At 42.4% G+C, this 24,923-nt stretch overlaps 1 protein-coding gene across 1 annotated transcript; it reads left to right on the top strand.

Moving 5' to 3' along the window:
* The first annotated feature begins 1,195 nt into the window (after positions 1 to 1,195).
* IRS4 (insulin receptor substrate 4) lies at positions 1,196 to 23,936 on the top strand. Its single transcript, XM_005530020.3, is given in 4 exon segments — positions 1,196 to 2,081; positions 2,084 to 2,132; positions 2,134 to 4,880; positions 21,555 to 23,936. Coding segments are annotated over 4 exon segments (3,624 nt in total). The 5' UTR covers positions 1,196 to 1,258; the 3' UTR covers positions 21,560 to 23,936.
* Positions 23,937 to 24,923: the final 987 nt, after the last annotated feature.

The raw sequence follows: 24,923 nt of genomic DNA, 5'->3' as shown, positions 1-24,923 counted from the left end.
TTATCAATACAATTAATCTAGATGGAGCAGAGATCTTTACAGCATACAAAAGCCCATTAACTGTGAAACAGAATTAATTTGCTCTTCACTCTTTGTATTTTGACCAAAACCCTAGGAATTAAGTCAGTGGCGTGCTCGGATCACACATGCAAAGGATTGCACAGCAGTAGCAAGAGGAAACGAAGATCGTCACTGTACCAAACCCTACTGCGACTGGCACCACGCAATCCCGAACCCGAGACAAGGGTGCAGTGACACAGCAGTGTACCGAAAATGAGCAACCCACTACATTTCACCAACACCGCGCTGCCTCTGCCAGCGCCGGAAGTGGAGGATGAGGGGGCAGTGAGGGGGTTTCTGGAGGTTTTGAGGGCTTAGAAGGCTGTGAGGGTTCTGTGGGTGCTGTGGTATGATAGAAATCTGTGAGGGCTTTCAGGGCTCTGAGAGGGCTCTGGATGCTGAGAGATGTGGAGGGGTCTACGAGGGCGAGTGAGGCGCAGCCCCGGAGTCAGACACAGCGCTCGGGGGGGGGGCGGTCACGCGCGACGCTGCCGCCGCAGCCCCCGCCCGCCTTAGCACCCGGCCCCAACGTCCGCTTGCGCGCTGGCAGGTTGTTTACTTCCTCCGCGTCGCGCGCTCCGCCCCCGCTCACGCGCCCTCCCCGTCCGACAATCGCAGCCTCCGCAAGCCCTGCTTGGCCCCGCCCCGAAGGAACCGGGCGAACGCAACGTCAGACGGTAGTATTCGTCAGCCGGGGCTTTGCGCTGATTAGCCAACCAGCCTGCCCATCTTCTCAAGGCTCCGCCTTCCCTTTACTCTCGCCGCCGAATGTACAGCTCTCCGGCCTTGCCTCCTCCGTCTGTGTGTGAGGCGAGGATTGGCTGTCGGACCGACCGCTCAACACTCCTGCCAATCACGGTCGGCACCTCCTCTTTTCTCAGCATAGGACACACCCCTCCAGATCGCGGCCAGCCTGGGGCGGCCGCCGCCTCCCATTCCTCCGCAGCATTGCCCAGACGCTGTAGTCCCGCCTCCCCGGACAGGGCGCCGCAAAGCCCGCCCTTCTTCCTACTCCGCCCGCTGAGTGGGTCGCTGGCGAAGGACTGCCGTTTCCTATTGGTTCTGCCACTGCCACTCTGGCGCGCGGCCCGGTCGGCTCGCCGCTGCCCCTTCGCCCTGCAGGCCCCGCCCGCCGCCGACCCGCCCTCCGCAGAGTCACGTGATGTTTTCGCCGCGGTACTGCCGCCGCCGCCCGTGAATGCGAGTGGCCGGAGCGACCGGGGGAAACGGGCTGGGGGTGCAGGAGGCACCGCCCGCTTCCCATGCGTGGGGCGCTTCTCCGGTGAGCGTGGATTCCCTCTGCCTGCCCTGTGCCCCGTCCCTGGCGGTACCGGACCCTTGCGTGGCCCCTAAGATGGCGAGCGGGATGAATGGCTCGGGCGGCGGCGGCGGCGAGGAGGAGCCGGGCGCCCGGCAGACGGGAGGCGGAGCCGCACCCCAGCAGGAGCCTGGCGTGCTCGGCGCGGCTGCGGGCGAGGGGGAGCCGGCGGCGGGCGAATGTGGGCGCTGTCTGTCCCCTCAGCCACACCACCTGCTGCTGCTGCTGCGACGCTCGCCTAGCGCCTCGCTGTGTCCGGCGCCCGAGGCCGCCCCCGCGCCGGGCCGGGCCATTCCCTCGGCGGGCCGCAGCGGGCAGCCCCCCACGGCGGGCCGCGGTGCCGGCGAGGACGTGAGGAAGTGTGGGTACCTGCGGAAACAGAAGCACGGGCACAAGCGTTACTTCGTCCTGCGGGCCGAGAGCCACCTGGCCCCTGCCCGGCTGGAGTACTATGACAGCGAGAAGAAGTTCAAGAGCAGCCTGCGGGCGGCGGGGGCCGGCGGGCCGGCCGCGCTGTGCTGCCCCCCGCCTAAGCGGGTCATTCCCCTGTACCAGTGCTTTACTGTGAGCCGCCGCGCCGACGCTAAGCACAAGCATATCATTGCCCTGTATACCAAGGACGAGTACTTCGCCATGCTGGCCGAGAACGATGCCGAGCAGGAGGCTTGGTACCAGGCCATTAGCGAGCTCATGAATCAGAGCAAGAGGGGCTTCCTGGAGCAGGAGGACCATGCCGATCAGCAGATGGACGAGGATGATGAGCACTATGGGGCTGCTCTGAGGCCTGGTACTGTGTTCAAGGAGGTGTGGCAGGTCAACGTGAAGCCCAAAGGCTTGGGACAAACGAAAAACCTCACTGGAGTGTATAGGTTGTGTCTCTCCAGCAAGGCCATCCACCTTGTCAAGCTGAACTCGGAGGTACCTTCTGTTCACTTGCAGCTTATGAATATTCGCCGCTGTGGACACTCAGAGAATTTCTTCTTTATTGAAGTGGGCAGATCAGCCTCTATTGGACCTGGAGAACTCTGGATGCAAGTGGATGATTCGGTTGTTGCCCAAAATATGCATGAGACTTTTCTGGATACCATGAAAGCGCTGAAGGCCTTTGCAGAGTTCAGGCCCCGAAGCAAGAGCCAGTCTTCTGGTGGTGGCAGCAGTACCAATCCCATCTCGTTCATCACCACCAGGAGGAATTTGGGCAACCTACCCCCCAGCCAGACAGGCTTGCAGAGAAGATCTAGAACTGAGAGCATTGCTGGAGGGACTCCTCCTACCACCAAAAGCAACAGCTCCTATCGCTTCAGAACATCCAGTGAAGGAGAAGGAACCATGACTAGACCTTTTAGGTCAGTGACTGGGAGTCTGATCCACCTGAATACTGCAAGGATGAATCTGGGCCGGCAAGAAGGGAGTGGAAGGTATGTGAGAGCTGCTTTCAGTTCATCTTACCACACCAGGTCTGCTTCGCTGCCTGTTTCTCATTTTCCCTCCACCACAAGTCCCATCAGTGTTTCTTCCAGCAGTGGCCATGGTTCTGCTTCAGACATGCTAACCAGGCCTTCTAGCTCATCTGTTTGTGGTTCCCCAAGTGATGGGGGATTCATCTCTTCTGATGAGTATGGCTCCAGCCCTGGAGATTTCAGGTACTTTAGGGTGAGGAGTAATACACCAGATTCCTTGGGAAACACACCACCTATCAGAGAGGAGAACTGTCTGAGTGAATACATGTCCATGAATAAGCAACAGGGAGATGATGGCTCAAGAGATGATTATATGGAGGCTGAAAAATGTTTCAGGAAAAGAACTTACTCTCTAACAAAGCCAACTTCTGTAGCAGTGCAGCAGAAGACAACACAAACTACAGTTTTGTTGGATGAAGACTCTGCCAGAAATCATGGGCAATTACTTTACTCTGAAACACCAAAATTGAAAGATAACCATGAACTGGAATACAGTGACACTAACCTTGATTCCATGTGTAACCAAAGCAGGAGTAAAGCCAGGGATGATGGGTACATGCCAATGATGCCAGGAGTTGCATCTTCTCTATCCAGCACCAGTGATTACTTGCCAATGACTCCTAAAAGCATGTCTGTTCCAAAACAGATTAACAATTCATGGTCACCATCTCAGGTTGACTCCCGAGGCTATATGATGATGTTTCCAAAGGATAGCTCTTCACCTGTACGGAGTCCTTTAACTGGATTTGCTTCTAAAGGAAGTAATGAGAAGATCGTAAACAATGAGTATATGGATATGTCACCTGGTAGTTCAGTTCCAAAGCATCACAGTGATTCAAATTATATTCATACCACTTCTGTTTCCAAAGGTTTTAGTTCGTATTTTTCTTTACCCCGAAGCTTTAAGGCATTATCAGGACAAAATGGTGACCACAGTGAATATGTTCCAATGTCTTCACCTGGAAAACTCTTGTATGATGCACCAGAAAATGTAAAGGAGGTCAGCAGTGAGACTCTGGCTAATGGCATCTCTAAATTGCCAACATTGAAAGGTTCGGATGAAGGACTTGTGCAGAACCGGGCTACCAGGCCCACACGATTGCCCCTAGGTACGAGAGGGAGTAATACCATCCCCAGAATGTATGATCGTACAGTTCCACCTGAGCCAGCCAGTCCTGGTGAATACATAAATATTGATTTTAACGAAAAGGCGAGTAACACACCATATTCCTTGTCTGCAGAAGGATCTCCATCATCTCTAGGTTCAAGTAGTGACCACAGACAGTCACCGCTTTCTGATTACATGAGTGTTGACTTGGATGTGCAGTCACCAAAAACAGCGAAGGAACTGTCAAACTCTCTAACAGATATTTCCATTTATGCAAGTTCCGGTATTCCTAGAAACCAACCAAATGCTGACTATCCCAGGCTTCCATTTGGTGCTGCTTGTGTTAGCACGGCAAGTAACAGGACTGATGACTACACTGAGATGACGTTCAACATGGCAGTAACTCCACCAAGGCCATTTACTGAATCTGACAGTGCTGTAAAGATGGATAGTCCTTCTTCCATCGTTAAAAGACTCTGCATTGTTGATCAATGTGCTGGTAGCAGTAGCTTCTCTGTTCCTAGCTCTGACCCTCCTATAGGACCGAAGGTGATTCGAGCTGACCCTCAAGGCAGGAGGAGACACAGTTCTGAAACCTTCTCTTCTGCTGGGACTGTGACGACCTCATCCTCTTTCTTTACTGACAGTAGCAAAAGACACAGCTCTGCCTCATTCGACAATGTTTGGTTAAAACCGGATGAAAGTATTTCTGATGGTCAGGAAAGCAAAATGTCCAGGGATACCTCAACTGGATTTCAGAATGGCTTAAACTACATTGCTCTGAATTTATGCGATGACCCTCTAAGCTGTGAGGCGAGTACTACAGCGTCAGCTTGCCATCTCCAAAATGGTACTTCTGGTTTGGACAGTGGAGCTTATGTAAGCATAGATTTCAGCAGATCAGATGGGCTGAAGTGTAACGCTGCAAGAAAAGGTTTGTAACTTTAAAAGCACTTCCCTTTCATGCTTGCTTAACCATAGGAGTTAGATTGTCTGTTTAGCACTGTCTTCAGAGTGGGGTAAATGCTTTTTATAATCTCCTGTGTTATTCTAGTAAAAGCAGTTTTGTTGTAGTGCACCATATGAAAAACTGAGCAGCAGTGAAAGGGGATGTGGTCCTTGGCCTAAAGGATTTATGTGCCTTTTATAGGCAGTCAGAGGTGTTACGAAACTGTCATCTGCCTTTTTGTTTTTTTTTAATTAATTTTGCTAGCATAAGCATTAATGGTATTTCATGTTGTGAATTCTTGTCCTGAGGTTATGGTAGCTCTTGTCTTCACTTCTGTTTTGCTCTTTTTCCCTTCTTAGAACTAGATGACTTCATTTTTTTTTCCTGAACTGTTTGTAATTTGAAAGCTCAAAATGGCTAAATTTGGAAATATGTTTCTTGTCTCTTCTTAATGTAGTTGAAATACATATTGTAGGGGTTTTTTTATGTGCAAATCTGCCCAGATTTATTTAGCTGAATCTTATGTAAACAGAACTCAGTTTTTTTCTGTTGAAGGTTTGGTGGCTCCTTTTGTGCTCTAGTCTCCACAGTATCCATGTGTTCTCTGGAGAAGCCTGGGGACCTGGCTGAACAGTGTGGAGGGGGGCTCAGGCAGCCCATGGCCTTCCCATTCATCACCTAGGGCTCAACTGAGATGTCACCATTCCCCGGGATCTTATTTTTGTGTAGCAGGTGAGGAATTCCTATGGTTGAGGAAGAGCAGGCTCTGAGCAGTATATTCCAGGTCTGAAATTTGGGAGGGGAGGCTGCTACCTTTCAAGTTGTCAGTGATTTGACAAAGCAGTTAGGTAATGCAGTTTGAAGTACCCATAAAAATAAAGATGTTGCAGGTGGGTAGAAAGAGTATGGGAAAGAGGAAGGACACTCCTGTTCATATGATAAGCTCTCATGGTGGGAGCAAAGCCAGTAATTAGTGGTGTCATGCATGTCCCCTGGCTGAGCAGCAAGTGTGTGTGAGTGCTGTGCTGAAACTGGAAGAGTAATCATTATTTTGGTGCCAGTGACCCACTGAACTCCTTACAGTAATTCACTCTCCTGGCAGAAAACCATTTCTGTTGGAAATGTTTTCCTCTCTTTGCAAATGTATGTATAGTCAATAATTTTTGGACTAAGAGGAAATATTTAATCATGTTTGGACATTGATACTAGTCTTCTCTGTCCACAGATAAAGCAGTAAGGGGGCAGGCTGCTGCTGACTTTTATATTTTTAATACTTTTAAGTACAATCTTAAATACTGGAAGGATTTATTTATTTATTTATTTATTTATTTTTTTTTAGTTTTGCTTTAGAACTGGATTTCTAAAGGTAGAAGGTATTGCTGGAGCTTAAAATTGTATAGCCTTTACTAGTGGAAGGTATAAGCCTGACTCAGCTTGCATGCCATTCAGAGTCTGGCAGCACTGCTTGGGGCTGCTCAGAAATGTGTGGTTTGCCTTAGTGGTTTTTTTTGTCCTCTGCTTTGTTTTGTTGGTTGGAATCAAATTTAGAAGATGTTGAAAGTTGCCAGTCCAGGAAGTGCTTTCTTCCAAAGTTAGTCTTTCAGCACTTCAAAGATTAGTCTGCTAAATGTGGAGTCAGAAGCACACTGATTGCTGCAGCTGATTTGTGTTTGTTTTGTTGTTTTTTTTTTAAAGAGCACCTCCAAAAGCAGCAGAATTTTAAACTTTATCTTATTCACCTTCTATAACTAAAATCTGTGTTATAAAGTAAATTTTTTTACAACATTAAGATGAAAAAAGAACAAAGATGTTTTCCTCTTGGCTGTATTGTAAATATTACACTGAAAAATACTTTACAAGAGATACTGTGTTTAGAAATTTTATTCATGATAAGCATTTGCTTACTATTGCTGCAGCAAAGTATCTATAGCCCTGTGGTTGGGGTTTTTCCCTTCTCTATTAAAAGTTGCAGAGGAGTGAGACGCATAACAACTGCTGGCTTTCGTTGGGAATTGAAGTTTTCTGGAAATGAAATGCATTAGAAGGAGGCAAAAACAGCTCTGTGCAAAAAACATGGGCTTTGCCTGGAAATCAAACATCTTTCTAGTCCTAATAAACACAAAATTATACAAGGCCTAACAGTTTTTTATGTAGTAGGGTAGGTGGGATGTGGACACTGGTCACTTGTAGGGGCTCATGGAGGGGTGAACAGATTTTTGAACAGTCCAGGCTAAAAGCAGCTTGCCGTACTTTAATAAAGTACTCTAAATTGGTGGTGTATATCTGTTTCTCACAAATGACTTAAAATTCTTAATTATAAGGATAGCTGTTGGCTTTCACATATGAAATCATGTCTCTGAGCTATAGCAAGCACAATTTTAGTAGTGTGTATTCTTTAAGCAGCTTATTGATTTCTATGGTAATAAAGTTTTTATTCTAATATTTTTAAAGTTTTCTGTAATCCAGAAAAACATTTTCGCATTCTATTAAGTAGTGGAAATGAAGCCTCACTCTTGAACCTCTTGCCTACTGAAGAGAGGTAGTGGGACTTTAGGTAATTGATATTTTTAATTCTTTTGGAGACTTAGCAGAACTGTGTGCTGTCTTTCTTACTGCATGTCACTTGTTCAGTCTCTCTGCCTGTAAAAGTGCTCTGTGGCTAAATCCATTCTTAAGGGAAATATTTAGCAGATGTATTTACCCTTTACTTCCTAGAAAGGAGATATCCCATCTGTATTAAATTCTGTCAGGTAAAGAACTGTGTATCTTCTCTCTGAACCACCATTTTATTGGAAGGAAAACACTTCTGGCTTTGGATTTTGATTTGCTTTTATGTTTTGTTTTTATTTGCTTGAATGGCATATTGTGTTCTGTGACTCAGCTGTGTTCTCCAAACTGTGTCCGCCGAGGGTGGTGGAGTGGTTCCCAATGCATCACTGCTCCCTCATTGTAATTCCCCAGCTACTTCTGGTTCAGGTTCACTGATGTGAATAAAAGTTTTTTTTCCACCTTCTCCATTCATGCCATGTGTGGAGCGGGGGGATAGTACAAACTTGGGATGGTAACTAGGCCTGACTTGTTATTAAACTTTCTTTGGGGGGTTTAGGCAAAGCTGAACTCAGGTTCTGTGTTGATAATGAACAAAACAGTGTAAGATCCTGATTTTCAATGCTTGCAATTTAAGGAGGTCATTAGCAAAACAATTCCATCATGAAATTGTTACACAATATTGAAGCAAATGGTTTGCAGTTTTGATTACATGAATCTGAGTCATGACATTTTGTGCTTGGAGTAGAGAACACTAAAGCTATTTCAAACAGGGCTTAACTAATGTATACCTTGTTATTGGACCTTGTTAAAACTAGGAGGATAATGAGAATGGGCAGTAATAAAATGCATAATGATACATATAATACAAGTTTCTTCAGTCTTAATTAGAAATATTATACCTGCAAAGATATCCTGGACTCAAAAAACAACTTAGAGTAAATGTAATATTCAGTTTAATAGCAACTCAGCTATTTTGCACACACTCTTCAATCTTATCTGCTACTCTGTGAAACTTACCTGATACTCTAACACTGTGCTAAGATATTATTTAAGATGTTCTTTAAAGTGCAGGATTATAATATAATTGTTCCTCACCTTTTTAATCTCTCCTGTGCTAGACTGGATGAGAGTGCTGTGTACATGTTGGGAAGCTGAGAGGAATGAAAACACCAACAGTTGTAAAGCAAAACTTCTATTCCAAATTGTCCAAATCCTTTCTGGTAACTTGCATATTTCAAATGCAAAATCTTGAGGAATATAAGGAACAATATACACTTCAAGAAATTCAGAAGATGAATGTTTTAGCTATTACTAAAACAATAGTTTCAGTAAATTAAACTGTAAATTACAGTTACGGTATATGAAGCAAATAACCAGTCGTTTTGGGTTTCTAAGCAGTGGTTTTAAACTTTGTTTCAAACTAAGTCCCTTCTGTATTGGCAGAACACTTAAAACAGGGGCCCATTTAAAAATAATTTGAAGTACTCTTCTGCAGCACATCCAAATGCTGCTGTGTATCCTACATCTTTGAAGTAGTGTTGGGATAATAATTCTTTAAAAAACCAAAACAAACCATTTTAATCTTGTTGTAACTTTAATTATAACAACTTAATTATAAGTAACTTGTTGTAAAGTTACTTGTTGTCACTTTAATTATATTGGTTAGCTTACAGCTATGCTTAACTTCTTCTTGAGTAGTATGCGAGTTGCTGAAGACACAACAGATTTTTACCATTTGGCATGGGAGTGAGTTAACTGACATATTTGACCAAGGATCAGTTCAGTTTTACGTGTACTTTGGTGAGGAAGTCTGAGACAAGAATGTTCCCCTGCCATTGGAAGAGAATGCTTACAGTGTTGAAATACTTCTGGAAATCAGTTTTCCAGATTTTACATCCACAGTTGCAGCTGATGGTGACATTTATCTTTTTGTAACTCTAAAACCATTTGCTTGTAGCTGTCTAGTAGCTTGCAGGATGCAGGGAGGTCTGTGAGTAATCCAGCTCAGAGTGCTGTTTGTGGTTGGTTTTGTTTTTTTTCTTATTTTAAAGTCTTTTGTTGAAATCTTAAATGCATTATTACCCTTTTACTCTTTCCTCTACAACTTCCCATTTTCCCCTCCTTCCTTGATGTCTGAGTTCCTTGTTCCCCTGTTGCTGGGGCAGCCGGTTGGAGTTGCAGAGGGAGGGCAGTGCTTGTTCAGTCTTTCCAGAGGCTGTATTCCAGCATGTGATTACTGTGGTGTCACTAGGTATTTCTTTGGGGTTTTTGTATGTCCAGTGGTATGTTAGCAGGAGGTAGAATTTGGGTTTGGTTTTGTCTGTTTATGGCCTTTTTCTTATGAAAGGATCTTTAATACATTTTCCTTATTTTGATTGCTTGCAGGATGATTTATACCTTGAGGTTTTGGGTGGTACTTAAGAGCTTATAGTACTGTGTTGTACTTTGGTTTGTGTGTGCTCTGTTGATCTGTGGTGCTCCCAAAACCATGCTGAATTCTGTTGATTGCGCTAACAAGTTCGTTTTTCTGAGCTGAAGAAAGAAAAATACTCCAGAGTTCTATTTTAGGCACTTGTGATCAAATGTGGCGTTCTTCAACTCAAAGGAAAATGGTGTGATGAAACTGGAAGGCAGGTGTGAGAGAGTCAAGCTTTCTGGAGCCTGGGGATACTGTTACTCTTGTTACCTCCTGAAAATGGCCTATTATCTTATGACGCATCCTTAAATGGTGTGTAATGACTTGGCTGGAGAACTGTTTGATGGTCCTCCCTGAAAATTTGCTGTTTAACTTTTTTCAATTTTGATTCTATATATTCAAAACAGTTCTATGATCAAATTGCATTGTTGTCTTGCAGGTTTAGGCAGTGGCAAGGGAAAAATGGAGAAGTATGTTCCAGTTTTAATCAAGACCTGGAACTCTGTGAAGGTCACTCAAGCTTAGGGATGGTTTATGATTTACTTGAGAGGCAGAGCTGTGATCGGGAAGGGATTTCTGGCATACTTGAGAGCAGTGAGCCTGACTCACCAAAAGCATTTCAGAGGTGTTGCTGAGTATCTTATCTGAATGATCTTGAACATATCTAAGTGTTTGAATTTTGCTTCGGGTGTAGCATAACCCTAGGAACAACAGTGTTGGTAGACTTGGCAAGAATTTTCTGCCCTCTTCAAGTCATGAGCTGTATATTAAGGGCCAGAGATTGCTTATTTCCGAACATTATTTTTCTGTTGATTTAGGTCTATGGTTGGATGCAAACCATTTAGACTGCCTGTGCGTGTGTATACGTGTGTTTTGTGTACCAGTGGTTGGTGAGTTAAGTGTGAGTTTTTATTCTTCCAAGAAGAGAGTGTTTTTGAAAGAAGTGACTTATACTGAAATCACTATAGTTAAGATTTTGCTGTAATTTCAAGGTAGAAATACAACTTAATATGACTGAAGAAAATGGAAAACTTTAATAAATTACTGCTAAGGATAAATAGGGGTTGTATTCACTGCATTGCATTTGTACGTTATGAACTTCTGTAAATACCAAACTGAATTATTATTTACGGCATTAAATAGATAAGAATAGTACTTCTTTTTTGCTAGGGTATGAAAGGCTGATAAATATGCTGCCTACTTGGAGAAAGGTTTCCTTTTTAGTAGAACAGAATTTTGCAGAAAGACTGAGGATATCAAGATGCTTTTTTTTCTTCTGAAAGTTGTAGGAAACAATATCAAAAGGGCTGCAAAAAAAAAACCATTAAAATTGGTTTCTGAATTTATTGAGGCACTGGTGAGGGGTACTCTCCTTCCACAGGGAGTAGTGTGATTCTGTTGCTTTACTCATGCTGACCCAGTTTTCTTTATTGTTTATGGTTCTTGCTGTCCAGATGAATTTGCCATGTAACTTTTTTTCCTGATGGATAGCCTGAGCCTGAATTATATTTTGCGAACTTCTGCTTCTTCTTACCCAGATCTCTTAGGCTAGCAGGAGTTTGGGAAATTCTCAGTGACAGTGAAGCAGATGTTGCATCACTGATGAGTATGTACTGACTGCATACTAGCCCAAGCGGAGCTTTTCTTGTGAGCTGTGGGATATGTCATTTGTATGAAACCCCTCTTTAAGCTATTGACAGGCACTGGTGTTTCTATTTCCTGTATGGAATTATTTTGAATCTTAAGTTAATCTGTCAGAACAATTTGTAAGTGCTTTGCTTTTCCATTAGTACATTTGTTTCTTAACAACATCTGCTTTTTGTTATGTGAAATGCTGTGGGAGGCCATTTTGTCTATATTTCACTGTGTGATTATTTTTGGGGGTGGGTGGGATTTGTATTTAAGTGTTTTCAGAACAAGACGTTTTTAAATTGCATATTGTGGTGAACAGGAAATCAGAAATGAGATGAAAAAATGAACATTTGATCTTGAGGTCATTCAGACATTATTACATCAGTCTGTTAATGAAAGCGTGTAGCTCTAGATAGGATCTCTCCAGACATGATCTCTGCTTGTGGAACCTGAACAGGTAGACAGGATGGAGGTCCCCATATGGTGCCACAAATGCAAATGTGTTGGTCCCTCTCCTAAGGAGCTTACAATTTAAAGATAAAACTAAAGAGATGGATGAAACCTAATGTGCTGGGGTGGAGAGTAAGATAGAGATCAAGGCTGCTGCCATTGGCAGAGTCCGGATAAGAGCCTGGAAGAGGTAAAGGGCTGCTGAGAGTGGTTGTAGGAGAGGAAGCTGGTGGAGGCACTTGGAAGGGTATACACATGGCAGGGAGCAAGGGAAGGTAGTGAGCTATAAATACAGAGGTCGTAATGGTTTAAACGACTTGAAAAGGATGAGGTAAATGTCAGAACACTGGTCAGGATATTAATCTTGGTAAGTGGAATGTGGGCCAACGTATATCTCTGAGTTAGGAGCATGTCCCAATGTTTACTTCTCCCTTTTAGATGTGGAATGTGATTTTTTTTTTTCCTATTTTTATTTATTTTCCTTTTCTTTATGTTAATTTTCCTGCAGACATGTGGCTGGTAGATTTGTGATGTGAGCAGGTGTGCAGGAATGCATACCAAAACACAGGATCACCCTGTGCAGCATCCCTTGGCAGTTAATGTCCTGTGGACTGGGGCCTCTCTTCTTGGTGAGACCTTGTTCCAGAAGCAGCTGAGCTGGTAGAACTGCCTTGGTGTTACTACTGGATCATTCTTGGGATTTTTTTTTAGGTGGTATCTCTGAGTTTCAGCCAGTCTTCTAGCAATAGGGAAGAGGCACAGTGGGGCTTGGAAGATAATCACCTTTAGGATTTGTAACCAATGCACCAGAGCATTTAGAGCCCATTTCTAGGTGTGGAGGTCTGCATGGGACCTACTCGTTACTGCTGCAGTGCTGTCAGTTGCAGGAATGATGCCTGTGGAAGCTGGAGTGCAGCAAAATCACTTTCACAAGAGAAAGTTACTTTATTTCTGTGTCTGTAGATCAGGTTGAACAGATGCTGCAGTGTTTTCGGGTAAATCTGGAAGTGGTGGCAACATCGAGGCTTGATTCACTGTTGAGGGTATGAGTGACTGAAATACTAACGTTGACATGTTCCACAAGCTAGACAGTAAACAAGAGTTGGACACTGTTGATTAAATGTTGTCTGTGTTCAGTCAGTTTAACTCTGCCCTTGTCAGCTCCCAAGCTACTCCTGGAAGCTGAAGGTGCAATCCTTGGCTCTTGGGCATGTCCTGAAGTTTGAGAAGATGTTGCTTCACACATGCAGTCCAATGTGAACCTTCCTTTTCCTCCCCTGTGTAAGCCAGGGTTTGGGGTATCCTAATATTAATGGAGAGTCAATAATATAATAATTAGGAAATGTAAAAAATTGATGCATGCCACTGCTTTGTGTGATAGCACATTTATTTTTCTATGTAGGCACATACGAACCTGCACAGGTGTGTAACTATGTGGGTATGTGGCTGTGTAGTAACTTTCTGCCTTTGACAGTCATTTGTGGTGCTAGAGGTGAAAGAAAAGGGTAGTGCTGAATTGTTGCAGGTGTTGATGTCTAAAGTGGTAAGAGGGAAGGGATGAATTACAACAGGTAGAAGAAACTTCATGTAGAAATGAAGTTTTGGGAAAGATGGTTTGAAAGGTAGGGAGCTGTTTCCCATTAGTCATGAGTGACACTACACTTTCTTTTGGTTGTATAGAGTAGTTTGGCTGACTAAAGCCCCAAGACCTTTGCCTGCAAGCAGACACTACCCAGCTGAGGAAGAGCAGGGCAAATGTGTATAGTACCTCCCACAAATGTACACCCAAACCTCTGATTTTCTTTTTTTCTTTTTTTTTTTTCCCGTTTTCAGCTTGGGGGATTCCTTGAGCCTGATGTTGTTTGTCTGCTTTATAATTCTTTATTTCTCTTTAATCCAAGTACTTTTCCAGTCTCTCTTTGATCCTGTATAAACTCCCTGTATCCACAGCAGCCTGCAATCCATCAGGGCATTTTGCATGCAGACCTCTGTCCATTTTGGACCCTGCTCCATACCAGCTTTGATGACAGCCCCTGGCTTGTGTAGTGGAAGAGATAACAAATATCTTTTTTCTCCAGGTGACTTAGGATTGTATAGATGCTGTGCCCTCCTCTGCCATACACTTGTCCAGTAGGTTGTACCACATGTAGTGTGGACCTGTGGTATAATCTGGGCTTTTAAAATTTTCTGTTATGTCCCAATACTTCTCTGCAGACTGAAGGGTTCTTGTTACCAGTCCGTTCCTCACTGGGAAGCTGTGTCACACCTTGCAGGGGTTTTTTTGCACTGCTGAAGCTTCCCAAGTATTCCAAGTCCTTTCTAGATGGAAGAAGCAGGGCTGTGCATGCAGAAATATTTGCTGTGGCTGTTTTCTTTCCTATTTATTTCCAAACAGTTCATAATGCCCACTTTGTAGCAAGAGCACAGAGAGGGAATATTCCTCCTTATTGGCACTGGGGACTCCTGACCTTTGTCATGGGAGCAGAGGGAATTGCAGCAGGTGGTATTCTCAGAAGCCACACAAACAACTTTGAGGTTTTTTTGCTAAAATTTACCCATATTTTCTGTGGTTCAGGTCAGATGCAGTAACACACACACTTGCTGTGAGAATGCTTTTTTTCAAAAGCAGAAACTCTTTTTTCATTCTTCTGCAACATGAAAATCTGAAAATTTGAGTATGTGTTTTGAAGTGGAAAAGAGTTAATTTTTAATGTTGTTGTGTTATATTGTAATAGAAATTTAGTTTAAAACCTCCAAATAAATGAACTCAAAAAAACCTCCAGCAACTTCTTGTCAAGCTGTCCAGTGCAATTTGAGTTGGTATTCAATCTTTGTCAAAACTGCAGGCAAGTTACTAATTCTAGGAATAGTATCAACAAAAGATAGGTGTTAAGGGAGTGTGCATAAGGCCTTCCTAGAAACAACCCTGCTGTTTATCTGAACAGGGAAAAAAGCCACTGTTGAAAGAGATAAGGCATTTCTGCAAAGTAAGTAGAAATTATCTGAAAGCATTTGGAGAGGTTTTTAGCTTGTGAAATTGCTGAGCACTAATAATAGCAAAACCATGTTTTGAATGAACAGTTGTGCATAAAGTTTATTTGTAAGAGTAACTTTGCCTTCTAAATTTTAGAAATACAGCTTGAAGTCTAATTCACTGGGATATTATTACCAGTTTCTGTGTTTGAAATAGTTTATCCAGTGAAAAGTGGGTCATGCAAAAATTTTTAAACCAAATTTTGCTTTTTTTTTGCTTGTGGAAAGTCAGTAAAATTATAAGTTCAACATATATTAATTAGCTGATTTTGAGCATCATTAGTCTGTTGTTGGCTGAAGAAAGTACATGGAATATGTGCTTGGTGGTCAACAGGTAGTCAAACACCTTGCCAAATCAGGATGTCTCTGTGTCAGGGCCTCATTTGGGTCACCCAGGCACCATAACTGCACATGTAAGGGCTGTAGCAAGTGTGTCAGGTTTTGATTTGTGTTTGTAGACTTGGTGTCTGCCAGGTGCAAATTAAGAAGAAGACTGCTTTTCTTAAGTAACACTACTTGCCTCTAGCAAGGTCTAAAGCTATGCCATTAAAATTAGAATTCCAAGAAATAGGACAATGGCATGGGATAGTAACTGTGTATTTGGTAAGATTCAGAGCAAAAGAAGAATTTTCACCAATTTATGAAGAATGTATTTGGGCAAATGACCCCTCCCTGGCCTGCCTGCCATGGGGAGGGCTCCATATGGAACTCACTGCTGTCCTCCTGCCCTGGCCTGGCTGCTGAACAAAATACTTTTGGATGCCACTTTGTGTTCTGAAGTTGTGCTGGGTTTAATGCTTTCCTGAACAACAGGAATATTGTGTGGCCTTGTGCACAAAAAGTCTAGGGCTGCTCTGCTACTTTTGATCTGTGTAAATCAGATTAATTCTGATTTCCCTCTAACCTGAAGTTCAGGAAATTGAGAACTGCAGCATTGTTCTTCAGAAAGTATTAAGCTTGTCTTTGACATGGAGATTTTAATAATTTCATTATCTTAAATTAATATCTTCTGTAAGCAAAGCTTTTATCCTTTTAGGAATAAATTGCAGAATTATGTCAGCAAAAGCCTTTCCTGTAAAAACAGGTATTATTTAGAAGGCATTTCTTTGAGAGAATTAGGGTATATCTGCTGTGCTCTCAGAGACTCTCAGTATGTTTCAAAGTCTCCTGACCTGTATGGCCTTGATAATTCAGATGCAGGAAATGAAGTGTAAATTTGGTATAGTCTCATCTCATACATCTTCAAGTGGAGCACACTGTTTGCATCTAATGAATTACAATTGATTTATATCTCTGCCCCTTATTTTTATAAAAGGATATGATTTTTGCATAGAAAACTTGCAGAGTGCTTTCTCAGTGTGTTCCTTAATTTGAAACAAAACATTTTTGTGCAGTGGCATGCTGCCATCCTATTTTAAATATTTCCCCCTTAGTTTCTCTTTTGCCTTGTGATCATTTTCCTCTGATTGTTCCTCAGCAAAATTCAGACAACTGCATGTAGTTTTATAATCTGATCCCATCTTAAACTGATGAATTGAAATTGAATTGTGTAATCAAGAGAACGTTGCTTCAATTTTCCAAACTTTGCTTATATATTTAGTGTGATGAACCTTGAAAATGTTTGGATGCTTTCTAGACTCATTTTCCATATTAAACATTGATAAGAAGTTTAATCTGTATTGTTGCCAATAGTCTGAAGCAGTAGAGCTCAATTTTGAATAAAGGCTGAAGCTTTTGTGCAAAATCTGTTAATAGAGCTGAAGTTTGGATAGAAAAGCCCAGTGCAGGGTGCAATGCAATGAAAATTACTTTGAGTAGTATATTTCTGGGCTGCCTTGAAATTTTTTTTGCAAAGTTTTTTTTGCTGCTTGTTTGTTGTCATGATCAGTTACCAGACTTTTTTAATTTTTATTTTTTTTGGTAGACTGAGTAGATTTTCTTGGAAGAGCTTGTGACAGTCCAGGAACAGCTGTGTGTTTATACTGCAAGCAAAGGTTGTCTGATCTGGCCACCAAGTTTTATTTGGTGGCATTTTCGTTTGAGAGCTTCGGGGGAATGCTGGGTTACTATGTGACAATTGTACCTCTTGTCTCTGCTAGTTCACATCCCATAATTTGTTTACCTTATAGAAGAGTTTCTTCATCCCTTTCTCTGACACCTTCCTTTACTGTTTAGTCAGTGCTGAATTAAATCTATTCATATGGGATCTGGTGTGAAGTGCTAATCTGGTTTTTATTGTTGATCAGCAGTTCTCTTATCTGTACTATTAACATAGGAAATTGATGTCTGAGGAATCTTATGAGATTGAAATAAGATTACTCAGCTTCACAGAAGAACTGCTGTTTTCTTCAAGCACTGCATGGCCTCATTAGGTTTCCTTCACCAACTGGTTAATGAAAACACGGAAGCAGTTCAGGTGTGGGAGAGAAGAACCTCTCAAAATAAGGCCACGTCCGTTCTAAAGGATCCTTCTGGTAGGGGCGACAGAAATGGGAATCCAGGTGTTAGCAGCACAACATACACTGGCCTTGTTCTCACATTAAATCCATTTTACACCTCTTTTGATGAACAGCTTCTCTTGTGGTGAGCAGCCTCATGATAAACCTCCCTGGTGCCCACGTGACCCCGAGGTCCCGCTTGCCCCCGCTGTGGGCAGTGGGAGCAGTGACCTGTGAGACTCAGTGAATGGGTTGTGTGATCCAGCACAGCTCTGGAGGGAGTCGGGGGAAGGTCCGGCAGCTGTGTGGTTTAAGAATTGTGCTAGGGCTCGGGACTGTGACCACTCATCTGGCTTGGGCTGGGCTGCAGACCCCAGTGGCTCCTGGGTGCAGACTCCACTGACTGTAACATGGGATTTCTGTGATGCCTGGAAGTTGGTGCTGGGTGACCTGTGGGCCTTTGGTTGCAGCACGAATGGACTTCTGAGAATGGCCCTCGGGAATGGTGGTGACTGCAGTAGTTTGTGGGAGGGATCTTGCAAGACTTCGGTCTCCTCATAGATTTCAGATGAAATATTTTTCTTTTATATGGTCAAGTTTCACAAGTTGCTGTTAGCCTTTTCTGTCTGAGACTGATATATATACATACATATATCTATATATATCTATGTATATATACACATACACGCTTGATACTTTTACACCAAAAAGGTGCTGGTGGCTCAGTGCACCAGCCAGCTGTACTGCTCCAACTGCAATATTGCAGCACCTTTAGTAAGGGGATTAGGGAAGTGGTGACAACCAATAGCTCTGTGTATGAAAGACTCAAGTCTTTATGAGACTGACATCAGCTTGTAGATAATGTTTACATGAAACTCGATTATGTTTATTTACAGTTCACACAATTCTGTTTTACCTTAAAAATGAAGAAGAAATGTGTTGAAGTGTAGTCTATAATCATGGGAGCAGGAAATTAATGAGCTCTTGTTCAGGATGTGCAGTTTTGGGAAGGGGAGATGCTGCAGGGAGGTCCCAGGCTTTCTTCTGGTTTCTGATAAATTAATCTGTGCTGTTTGGGGTTCTGCCCAGAATTATCTGATGCTCTTGCTTTAGAATTGGTTGCCATGCTGCTGCCTGAGTACATCAGGCTGCTTCAGAGAATTAAACTTAAGACATAAGCAGGCTTGGGGTTTTTTTGCTCTTAAGCCTTTCCCCTTCCTCTCCAAATATCTTAAATGTAATTTGGCATTAGTTTATGAAAATTTTCAAAACATTTTAGGTGTAAATACTGAGTTCTGCCATTTGGGATTGTCTGATTCAAGCAAGCGGGCCTCTGCTCTTCCAAATATTTTGGGATGCCTTGGAGAGATGAAAATAACTTGTCAAACAGCTTTCAGGTGTGCCTTATGTGTGAGGCATTGAGGAAAAATGTCCTGACAAAAGCAGAGACAGTTTTTGAAGTTCCTTTTATGTGAGCTTACAGGTCCACAGCAAGGAAAGAGTGGGGGGATGCTGGTAAAGTTAATTTTTATTGAGTGTAAGTTTAATATAGAAGCTTTAACTGTTTTAATGTTTGACTTGCATGCATCACTAAGGTGTGATTCATTGCAAGCTGTGGTGCCTATTTTCGTCCTTTGGTCTTACAACAAAACAATATTTTTTAAAGAGGAAAATTATTTCAGAAATAATAGCTTCAGTTGGCTTTTGTAAAAACAAAGCTTTCGCTGGCCACATCACACTCTGTGTACCAAGCAATAGCTTTTTGTAGTGATCTTATGATATCTGAAATAACACCGTGGATGCAAAAAGCAAGCAGGGAACAGAGCCTGTATGAAACTAAGTTACACAGGCTTCTCACTCTGGCCAGAGAAAAGGGAGAAAATGTAAGAAAGAATCCAAACAGTCCTTGGTAAAGGACAACAATCTTTGCAGGTGGTGTTTAGGAAAACAGTCAAGGGGTGGTGTTCCACTTAACCAGTGGTGGTGATGTGTTGCTTTAATGACCAATGGGAGTTTTACCTCTCAGATTTTCTCGAACCTGTCTATAAAAGAAGATCAAGAGCAATAAACTTCGCTGTCTTGGACAACACAGCTAAGAGAGTCATGTCATACTCGCTGTTTCTAATATAGTGCGACATAACACAAATAGAGATTCTCAAGTTGTGGGTGTATTTTGACTGTTTCTTCCTTCAGTTGAGGAAAACTAAGTTACAGTATTTTTGAAATCACTGAAATATTTGAAAAATGAAACACAGGAACCTGGACCTTGATGAGGGCTATGTAGGGTTAAAAGAGTGTTTCTCCTGAAGCAGAAGGGACCCCTCTATTCTTCCATGCTGCTACCAACCCTGCCATTCCCTTTGTCTCTCTGTCTCTGGAGCCATGGGCAACCTTTGCTGAGTGCTGGGATGGGGCAGGGCTGCTCAGCTGAACTCTGGTCCTTTTTCTATTTTTTTTTTTCTTTATTCTCTTGCGGGGGCAGTACTTTTAGCTGGACAGAAATCATAAGTTCTTTAGCACAGGGTGGAGTTTGTGTGTGCGTACCTCATGATTGGTTTGTAAGTAAACATACAGGTTTGCATTATTACTCATAATGCTTATTCTTTACATGGTCATCTTTAGCTTATCTCTGGAGTAGAGGTAAGGAAGAACTGTGAGATCTTCAGCAGTGAGATGTAACTGATTTCCTTGTGACCCACTAGAAGAGCATGGGCAGGATTAAGCCCTGAAACCCCTTACTCTGTTCTAGGGGTCTGTGCTGCCATTGCTGTGCTGTGTAATGAAGTGTTCACATATTGCAGCTCAGGCAGCTCCCATAACAGGGAGAGAGCTGGCATTGTGTGGCTTTGAGGGAAAAAGTAGCTGACATTTCTGTACCTGTTATTTTTTGAAGACTAAACCTCTTGCACTCATTGTTTCTCAATGAGAGCAACAGGCTGTTTCCTTCTTTGCTGTACTGCAAGGAAACATCCTGTAGGTACGTATCTCAAACCTTGGAGAAGGTGAGCAAAGACACCTGCCTGGCAGAGGACAGTGCCCTCAGTCTTGGCTGAGAGCATAAAAATGGTGGAAGAGGACAGTCTGTCTCAGCTTAGAGACAGTGTGAGTCACTGGGTGGTTTGGCAGTAGCCCTCCAGACTGAAAATTAGTGTTCACGTTGGATCAGCTGGGAGTGGAAGAGGTTTTGTAGAGAGCTGGAAAGTGACTTTTTATGTTCCTCATTTGTGTTCATGCAACTGCAGAAAGCATTTGCATGCCCTTCATCACTTTTTCTTCCATGTCAGGAAACTCTTGAGTTGTTCTCACCTTGGCATGTGTATGGTTAATTGCAGGGCTGATACTGTGCTCTGAGGGCAGACTCCCTCCTGTTTTCATTTCTGCCTTGTCATCCATCTGTATCTTCCTGAAATATAAGAGTATGTTTTTTGCCCCTCATTTTAGCAAGCACTTGGACTTCTGCCTTTTCCAGTCAGTTTGAAGCCCCTGAAGAAGGGAGCTGGCTGTAGCTGTGTGCTTTTATACTTGGGTGTTGCCATTCAGTTGAGACTTTCTTCAAAAAGGCATGACTGTACTCTGAGGTGTTTCCAACTAAATAAAGCTTTTTCCTGAAAAGCTGAGGACAGGGCACACAGCTGTCATGACTTGCTGCTCCTTGCTTGGAGCTGGAAGTGCAGGGAGTGTTGGTGTTGCAGCTCTGCCCTGATGAGTGGGAATGTTGGCTGCTGCCTTCATCACACCTGGTAAGCATCACTGCTGGGAATTCCCTGCACTGTGCAACCTCAGCAGGGAGTGGGGCACAGTGGAGTGGGCTGCTGTGAGCCTTGGTCCATCCTCAGCATGGACTGGCAGGATGGGCTGGCTGCTGCCCCAGTTCCTGTCCAGTGTACACATGTCACTCTGGCTGCAGTGGCTCTTCAGTGTTTGCTTCAGACTGCATTGTTCTTCCTTCCCTCAGGATCTCTGAAAGGTTGGCATCTGGGAGTGTCCCCTCCCTCTTCAAGGGACCTGCATTCTGCAGTCAGCAGCTTTCATTCCTGCAGTGGATAAGCTCCATGTGTTCTCCTCCCTAGAAAACAATTTTTTCTGATATAACTTGCATCTGAAATGTCGCTGACTTTTTTTTCCCCCCCTCCTTTCTAGACTGATTGCATTGCCATGGAAACCATTGTTGGAAGAGAAGACTTTGCTGGTAACTCCAGAAACTGTGTGGTGCTTTTGGAAGCAAAGCTCAGCTCCAGCCAGCTATTTTCATTTCCACCAGCACGGACATAGACACACATTCTTTTAATTATTTTTTTCATAGAAATCAGCTCTCTACAATTGAATTAATTTGAATTGACCTTTTTTCATAGCTGTGCTTTGGTGATGGAATTTGGTCTTTCATGTCATATCTATTTGGGAGGCAGTGTGAATGCTAATAGGACATCCCTGTATATCACTTTCTTCTTCCTTCCTCTCGTTAATTTTAAAGAAAAAATTATATTCTGATAAGTCAAAGCTGGTTTTTCATTGTCTGTTTAACATGGGTTTTACTTCTCTGGTACATTAACAAGTGATTAGCTTAAAACATGTATTGCTTAGAAATACTTGGGCAGTACAGGATTTTTCCAGGTTACTGGGTAGAAGGAGAGGTAGAGGTGTACATTAGCTTGAGGGGTGAACCTGTGGGACTGGATGGGTCTGAGGAAAAGCGACTTCTGCCTTTTTTTTTCTTTTTCTTTTTTTTTTTTTTTTAAGGCTTTACTTTTATGGTACAAGAGGTATTTCTTGAGCATAGGCTAGAGGCTTTTAAAGCAAGTGTCTGTCAGAGCTTAAATGGAAATTTTTTTGCTCAGAATTTTGGAATGTACAGAGTAGGGTTAATGGGCTGCTTGTCTTGTAGTTTGTTTTTGTTCTTGTTTATAAATATGAATTGTGTAAAATTGTTTTTGTTCATGGATTCAAATGGAGAACTGCAGAGTTGTATCCAATGTTTGTGACTTCTGCATTAGACTTGTCAGCTGTAGCTTTTTAAAGGGAAACCACCCTAGTTGATCATGTGTTCGACAAAAGTCCCACTTTTAATTTGGGATTATTTTTGTTCTTCCTTTCTGGCATAATGGGGAAAAAAGTAAAATGCTGGCTTATCAATTGTCTTTATCCCACTGACAGAAACATGAACAATGACTATTTGACATTTTTAAAATAAGCCCCGATTTTTCTACAATTTAAGTGCTTTACTCTTGTACTGAATTTTATTTTGGTTGAAATGAGTTTAGCTTTTTAAGACTGCTATGAATTTAAAAGAGCATGACACTAGTCATTGGTACATGCAATGGATTATATAAAAGGCACTGAAAGGGTTTCAAAGTGGTACACAAATCCTCATGCTGTACTGCACCACACAGCTGGGAATCCTCCACAAGTATATTGTACAATGGATGTGCCAGGCTGCCTCACCTCCAACAACCTTTAAATTGCTGGTATAGTTTGTGTAACAAATTAGACACTGTCAGCTTGAATTGTTCAGTGATGTGTACCCAGATCTACTTCTGCGTAGTAATAAAATGTACGTGTCACTAAAATAGGAGGTGATTGTTTTGTTTTTGTTTTTTTTAGGAAACATGGTACCAATCAGTTTACACAGTGTCTAATGACAGGAAAAACTGTTGCTGCAGGGTTTAAAAGCACAGACCTGTTTTTGATTCTGGAAGAGATGTTTCAATTGGTACAATTACTTGCTGCTAAACATATATGAATTAAAAACACGACCACTCTTATAGACCATGATACTGTCTTGCCATATAGCTGTTGGTTGGTCTCATAAATGAATAATGCAATACATAGACAGGTTTTTATAAAGCTTTACATCTTTTCTAAGATATCAAAACTTGGATGAAGATAGTTCTAAACATTTAATGTGAAAGGAAAAGGTTGTTTTGAAGAAATTTGTTACATACTTATTTCATACTAGATTCCCTGAGGCTGCCATTGTACAATATACAGCACTGATGTAATACATGCTGAATAAATAAGTAAATGGGTAACCTCAAGTATAGTTGTACAAGTACTAATAGGTACGGCATAATAAATATGCAATCTTTTTGAATCTCATAGTTTACAGCACCTAATTTATTCAGTATTGTGCTGGAAGAACATTTTCAGATGATGTAAAACATATCACTATATATACTATCTTCCAGCTACCCGTTTATGCTGCTGTATAGTACAAAAATACCAATGATAGAACAATGTTTGTCCTGTAAATTTAATTTGATATTGGACAGTTACTGTCTGTACAAACTAAAACATATATGGTTGAAACTGTTTATTATATTTGCTATTTCTGCTCCACAGATCTGTTTTCAAGTTGGGCTGATTGATCTAGCTTTGTCTTCCATTGTAAATATTGTTCTGTTGTTTTCTTTGTAAAACACATCGCGTTTGCGGTTTTGGGAGACTGGCTTGAAGCTCTGTATAGTGTTTATATTTATCTGACTTGGCTTTCCATAGAGCTACTTGCAGTAAATACGTGTTCATGTAGCTCTGTGTCTGGGTTTTATTTTTAAACAAACTTCTGGGTTTTTCTGTCAGACCTCCTGCTGCTTCTCCTGAAAGTGGTTTTGTCACCCTGTGTGTCCCTAAAGATTTGGAGAAGTTTTTAGCATTGTTTCATGCTAGCAATTCCCCATCTCTCCAGTTTTCTTTGACTTAGTCTAGAAGGTAACATACAGAAAAAGGCCTAGAAGTTTTCTTTGCCATGGATTCACAGTGCCTGTAGACAATTAAGCTTTGGAATTTAAGAAAAAAAAAAAAAAAATCAGCATCCAGAGCTTTTTCTGCTTTAAATGTAGAAGACATGGAAAAAAAATTGCTACAGACTTTGTCCATGACTGGATATGGAAGTCTCGTGGTCAAAAAAGTACTAGTTCTGGAAGAAATTTTATGAGTATGATGTTTAAAGAAGTTTTTTCCTCTTTGTAATAGGATTTCTAGAAGGACAAAAAAGTCTGCCTTAAGCAGAACCTTTTTGGTTTTTTAACACTAGAACAGTGTAAATCCAGCCTAGGCACAAGATTACTAAATCCTGGTTTTAGGATTAAAACTAGTTGTCCTTTAGAAAAATTGCACTTTTTCACTCATCATTCTTGTTGCAATTTACAGTGCCCCACCTGCAGCAGCTTCCAAGAACTGGGCCTAGGTAATGGGCAAGGAAGGGTGAGGATGCTGCTCCTGCTGAGCTTTCCTACAGCCCTCTCTCCCCCAGGCAGGGCCCGACCTGGCAGTGCTGCTGTCACAGCTCCAGCCAAAGCCACACGGTGCCCTTGGACGGCTGCGGCATGTCCCCAACAGCTCAGACCTGTCGGGTGCCTGCTGAGATTAACTAAAATAGCCCAAATCTATGTGATTAGTTATGAGAATAAAAGCTTTTGCAAAAACATACCAGACATCAGGAAAAGAGCCTTAACCAGAGCTGAAGTGTTGTCCAGAGCTGCACTGTGGCTAGGTGTTGTTGAAAATGACTTTAAG

Source organism: Pseudopodoces humilis, chromosome 15 (assembly GCF_049639895.1).
Source record: "Pseudopodoces humilis isolate 2021_Gansu_Grassland_sample_001 chromosome 15, ASM4963989v1, whole genome shotgun sequence".
Classification (NCBI taxonomy): Eukaryota; Metazoa; Chordata; class Aves; order Passeriformes; family Paridae; genus Pseudopodoces; species Pseudopodoces humilis.
This window is presented reverse-complemented; position numbering and strand designations above follow the sequence as displayed.